Source organism: Cyprinodon variegatus, unplaced genomic scaffold (assembly GCF_000732505.1).
Source record: "Cyprinodon variegatus isolate N-32 unplaced genomic scaffold, C_variegatus-1.0 Scaffold918, whole genome shotgun sequence".
Lineage (NCBI taxonomy): Eukaryota > Metazoa > Chordata > Actinopteri > Cyprinodontiformes > Cyprinodontidae > Cyprinodon > Cyprinodon variegatus.
This window is the reverse complement of record NW_015151371.1, coordinates 254,068-260,108: the sequence shown is the minus strand read 5'-3', so window position 1 is coordinate 260,108 and position 6,041 is coordinate 254,068. Positions and strand designations below refer to the sequence as shown.

The 6,041-nt window shown below is 35.9% G+C and overlaps 1 protein-coding gene across 3 annotated transcripts in view; it reads right to left on the bottom strand.

The window, feature by feature from the left end:
- Positions 1-2,151: 2,151 nt before the first annotated feature.
- The window catches only part of alpk3 (alpha kinase 3), an 18,767-nt gene continuing 14,877 nt past the window's right edge, over positions 2,152-6,041 (bottom strand). For all 3 annotated transcript variants that reach the window (XM_015398202.1, XM_015398205.1, XM_015398203.1), the window contains 5 exons: positions 4,213-4,487; positions 4,058-4,146; positions 3,756-3,973; positions 3,610-3,658; positions 2,152-3,521 (listed from right to left, as the gene is read on the bottom strand). In XM_015398202.1, coding sequence (XP_015253688.1) covers positions 3,185-3,521; positions 3,610-3,658; positions 3,756-3,973; positions 4,058-4,146; positions 4,213-4,487 — 968 coding nt within the window. In that variant the 3' untranslated portion in view covers positions 2,152-3,184. The remainder of the gene's footprint in view (positions 3,522-3,609; positions 3,659-3,755; positions 3,974-4,057; positions 4,147-4,212; positions 4,488-6,041) is intronic.

The following is a 6,041-nucleotide window of genomic DNA, read 5'->3' as shown; positions in this document are numbered from 1 at the left end:
CTATCTATCTATCTATCTATCTATCTATCTATCTATCTATCTATCTATCTATCTATCTATCTATCTATCTATCTATCTACAACCCAGGAAGACAACAAACTTTTGAAAGCATATGTTGATGAAATAAGCTGTTTGATTTAGTTATGCTTTTATTTAAAAAGAAAAAAAAAATACATCAGCAGACATTTTGTAACATACCTAAAACAGCACACAGTGCAAACGGACACAGCCAGTCTGCTACATTTTCCTCAGATCAACATTTAACTTTCTTCACACAGATATTAGATTTTGTTCTTTATATGTACACATTAAAACACAAATTTTGTAATTTAAAACAGTTTTCTTGAGTTGATCTTTCTAACAGTACTACAGTTTCATGCAGTATTGGAAAATAATTAAAGAACAGTTGACTACTCATCTGAAGCTTCATTAATGATGAGCACTGAACCCATTCCTGAAATTCTTTACCATGTCCCCTTTTAATGTCAATTACAAAAAGAGTGTATCTTCTGTTAAATTTTAAAGTGAATGATTGTTGAAGCCAAATAGATGATGACACAATGCCTGCATTTTTTCCATGCAGGGCTAACCAGACAGGTCAATGTAGACTTCTGCCAAACTTTAGTCTAATTTCTGGTAAAATAATCAAAAACAAAATAAAATGTTAAAATTAAAAATAGATCTTGTCAGATGAAACAGAATAAGTAGGACATAGATGGTTTCTGCAAAATTATTTAGGTATTTCATGTTTACTATACTATGTTATTACACTATACAGTAATTCACAGATGAAGTCCATATAGCACCATATTGCACTTACTGGAACAACTGGTAATGATTAGCAAAAAAGCAATAAATCAATCTATAACTGCAGCTCCATAATCTCTGAACAAATAATTAAACTGAATTTAATTAATCTGCGTATATTTTTCAATATATCGAGAAATCTATTCCCCGCCCCTACTTGGTTAGACATAACCGGTTTACACAAGATCATTGGCGCCACATTTATTGACTCTCTTGCTGTTATTACATTATGATTAATTATATATTTACCCTTTTGAAATTACATGTCATCTTGTATCTAATTTCTTTAAGAGCATCAAGCTAAAAGGGCCCATGTGCAACATTACATATGTACCTCTGGAAAAATAAAATCATGGACAACATATAACATTTTCTTGACAATCTAAACTGTAAAAAGAAACTACCTATTTCAGAAATACCTTAGCTATGTCAGCTTTACAGGAAATGGGGTGGTGGGGATAGGGACAGGGACTATATAAAAATATTAGGGCTTCTACAATGACAGCTGGACACCTTTATTGCATATTTGACAACAATCCAAATCAAACATGGATCGCAATATCATTCCCTGGAAGTAAATTGGGTTACATTAATTTATGGATTTGCAGATTTGTTTACAAAAACATAACCCTAAATTCTGCAATAAGGTAATAAATGTACTGACCTCTTTAATTAATAGAAAAATTTATTTTTTTATTATTATTTCCAAAAAAGCTAAAAGAAAAGTGCACAAAGAAACCTTTAATGTAACGGTGCTTGTACACTGTTAATGCTTGACTTTGGTGTATAAAGAAATAAAATGCAAAGACAGCTTTAAGTGTAATCGCATTTCTTCTCTCTACATAACTTACATCACAGATGTACAAACTTAATAACACATAGACATTCAGTGGCTGCTACCGGGTACAGCAGAACTTAGACTTTTATTTTGAAATACCTGTATGCTTATATCCCCTTTGTCAGATTTTGCTCTCAGACAATAACTTTTTACAGTCACTAAGCTGCTACGACTCTTGAAAAACATATTTCACCTGTATGCTTTTGAGTTTCCTTAAAATCCTTAACTGTAAGTATTTATCTATTTTCAACCTTTGACCTAAAATATCCTCAAAGAGATCTATAGGAAATTCAAAATTTTAATGATGAAGATGTTCAAGAAACAATTTCTTGTATTCTAAACCTTAACTTTTGAAGCAATTGGGCCTCATGCAACAACGTCTTCGTATTCTTTTTGTAACCTTCTCTTAGTGTTTCTATTACCATGAGCTCCTACAAGTCTGCCACATCAGATTCAACGAACCTGCTTAATTTCAGATAACTGTGTAAATAATGATGCATTCCTCCTGCATGTAATGGAGAGTGTTCATGGAGTGTGGGACATGAATCACAAGAGCTGTAAATTATGTGGTTGAACTGTTACAAAAGTAAAAAGAAAATAAAAGAATACAAATAATAATAAAAGGAAAAATCATTTGATCTACAAATGGTGTCTAAAACATGTCTATAAAAAGCAAGACGGTCACTAAAAACTACTGAGGGAGGCAAGAGGTGCAACATATCATGTAAATGCTTAATATGACTTCATCATCAACCAAGACAACATTCCTAGAAATCTCCTTTTAATGCACATACTCACATGTACTGTACATCTACAAATCATGTCTGTCACCCTTTCATTACACTCTCCAACTTTCTAATACAAGAAGAAACTTCAAAATGTTAACGCCACAACTCTCGTTTGAAAAATTCAGACAGACCCCAACGTTCCACATTCAGTGTAATGACGTAGCCAAGGTGGCCCCATGGAGAGATATGAATTCAAATCTAGAGCAGTTTCAAGCAGCCTGTTGGTGAACTATATTCTGAACTTTCTATCTTTTTTTGTATTCCAGATGTTATTTCAATAGTAGCTTCTCACATAGAGCGCACTGACTGTTCTTTTTTTTTGATGAAGCGACAACAAATTAAAACAGTTTCCGCTGGATACTAACATGCCAGCTGCAGGTGTAGTGACTGAAAGTTCTGTCATCAGGGAGTACAAATGTACTATCATTGCAGAGTTTCATAATATATAATGACGTATCCTTATAAAATGGACATTGGACATACATACTAACACATGTAGCCATTTAGTGAAAAACTATTCTTGGATAACTGATTGTGCAAGACTCATACGTCAAGTCTGGAGACGAGAGATGATTAGAAATAGGAGAAAAATGGTGAAGGAGCCAGTTCCTCCTAAATCACTCATATGAATGATTTGAAAATAAATTTTTTCATATGAACGCTTCTTGCATAAGGCCCAATGACTTCTGAAGAATGACAGTAGGGAAGATACGCTCAGTCAATGCTGGAATTAAAGGGGAGTTCCTATTTCCTACCTCAGTTCAGGAATAGAAAGACTTTCAACAGGCTTTTGTTTCCCACCTGAGTTACAACTGTCCTCTGGTTCGTGAGCCTTTCTGGCTGTCTTTGGGCTGAGGTTTGCTTTTCTAGACATCTGTGGGCTGTGCCCTTTTCGCTGCAGCTGTGGGCTGTTGGAGCCCAGCTTTCGGTTGAGCAGTGGGCTTCTAGAGCTCTTAATCTTGCCAGACTGCTGCGGATCTGTTTTTAGTGCTCGAAGACCAAGAAGTCCGCAGTAGTAGTTGCATTGATGGTACGTCAGGAACTGATCAAATACTTCTGGTGAGCCACATTCAGTAAGTCCTTGGTATCTGAAACAGAAATGGAAAAGCAAGTTTTACATTCTGATTTCGAAGCAGGCATTTGGAAAAGTCAACACGTAGAGCAGGAGATACCAACCCTTTTGACTTGGTCACAACTTTAACATTTGTAATTTTAGTTTCAACACCTACAAAAAAAAATAAATAATGAATTCATCTTTTTGGATTGATCATAGATTCAGTCATTAAGTACTTTCTCCCTTATACCTCTTATTTGTGGCTTACCCTCCAGCTGAGTAACCAGCAAATTTCCATGTGTCCACTGATGGATCCAGTGTTGGAAGGTGCAGCATTTCTGCTCAAGCTCTGAAGTGTTTTGTGAAAACAGCTTGCCTTTTTGATCTATGGTACAATACTTCCCAAAGTCTCCCTTCAGATCAGCCTCCACTGTGGCATATGGCACAGAGTTTGCAGGCCGGTGAATCAGATACCGAGGAATCACTCTGCAAGACCCGGGAAGTGCTGCTGGGGTTAATCAAAATCAGTGTATCATAGTTTAAAATTTGTGTAGGATTAGCAGTACTTACTCTAATGAGAAGCCAAAGTTTTCATTTACTCTTGCTTCAGCTGCAAATATTTTGCAGTATTCTCTGACCATGTCTTGAACTTTACATTCCTGTAAAATCAAGCAGTTAATAGAAGTCGCTCAGGTTTATCAGGTTGCAGTTAAAACAGCACTTACTTGCTTGGTAATATCCAAATTTCTCTCTGCAAGGGTGCTCTCTGGTTTGATCCCATAAGCAATGGGGTTTCTAACTTTGATGATGCAGGTGCTTCCAGACTCAAATACAGGATCCAAGCCATAGATAACCTTAACCCTGCTGGCTTTATGAGTGCAGCCCTCCCCAATGTGGACGGTCTCAGTTAAAATGCGGCCAAAGTATTTTTCTCCCCATGTGCCGCTGTCTGCCAGGCCTTTGGTAAACAGCAGTGGGGTCATCTCAATCTCCTCTCCAACTGGAAAAGAGATCATGTAGAATAACTAACCATTCCCTGCAAATATGTAAATATCCTTTGAATATTGTATAATTTTGTCTCAATATAACCACAAACTTTACTGTATTTTATAGGGATTTTATGTTAGAACAAGATATTGTATCATTATTCAATGTCAGGAAAATTATATTGATGCAAAAATCTTTAAATTTATTTCTCAAGGGCTTAAAGTCAGGTAAAATCCTTCCCTTTAACTATTTTAATGTTACCTCTTCAGTATAACGGCTTAATTTGATCTCAGTATGAATACAACTGTTTTGTGAAGGGCCTCGGAGGTTGTTTAGAGAACATTAGTGAACAGAATCAAGAAGAACAATAAACACAACAAACAGGTCAGAGTTGGAGCTGAGAAGGTTGGTTAAAGCAGAAATACAATAGAAATCAATATCCCAAGCATTGCAAGCCATCATAAGAGAAAGTCAACTATATGGTAGCAAAACATGGCTGTCCACTAAAACTTTGAAGCAGGATAACTTTAACTCATGCACCGCATAAATACTCAATATAGATGCATGGTTAAAAAGCCTTATTAAAAGACAGCAATGGTAAATTTGCAGCAACCATGGCGACACCACAATTAAGGAATTAGTGCAATTAGGATGATAACAAAACTTTTTTTGGACTGCATGGTGATGGTAGCATCATGCCATGGGAAAGCCTTTTTACAGCAAGTACAACAAAACCGGTCAGTGGCTGAGAGAAGTAGCAAACAGGATCTGAGAAGTTACATAAGACACAAAACTGGGTTAGAAGTTCATTTTTGAGACGGGCAAAACACCTCCCATACATCCAGAAAACATACTACCAGAACAATAGCGAAAATTGAAGTTTAAATTGAATGCATATTTATGTCAGCAATGTCGATGCCCAAGATCATGTTTTTTTAAGAATCCGTCTTATTTGATTTTTTTTCTCTCATGTGTAAATAATGTGTAAATAATCTCTGTGCCTGTTAGGCTCTTAGAAAAAAACTTGCAGCCCTAATTAAGGTAAAAGATATAAGTTTGATTCGTTTTACTGAAGGGGTGAAATATAAGTACATTCAACCAAGAGTGGCTGGACTGTATTCTCTACGTTCTCAAGAGTATTTGCTTCTGTCTGTACCTAGTGTCTGCACTGAAGCTGAAAAGACAGCTTTTCAGTACTCTGCCCCCACAGCATGGAACAATCTTCAGAAAGACTGGAAGTTGAAGGATTTGATTCCAATCGGACATTTTAAACGATTGCTCAAAGGTTTGGAAATGAGATCTATGGTTTGTAACTGTTTTATGAATTTCTAATTATAGATAGATGTAATTGTAAACTGTAATGAAATTTATAATGTAATCTTTGAGCTGTCTTGGCCAGGACGCCCTTGAAAAAGAGATTGTTAATCTCAATGGGACTTTTCCTGGTTAAATAAAGGAATAAATAAACCTCAGATAGTGGCCCTGCCCAGCACCTTTGTTCCAGCTTTGATGTTTTACCAATATTCCTGCTGGGATTTGTTTGTTCTACTGTAGTTATTGTCCAACT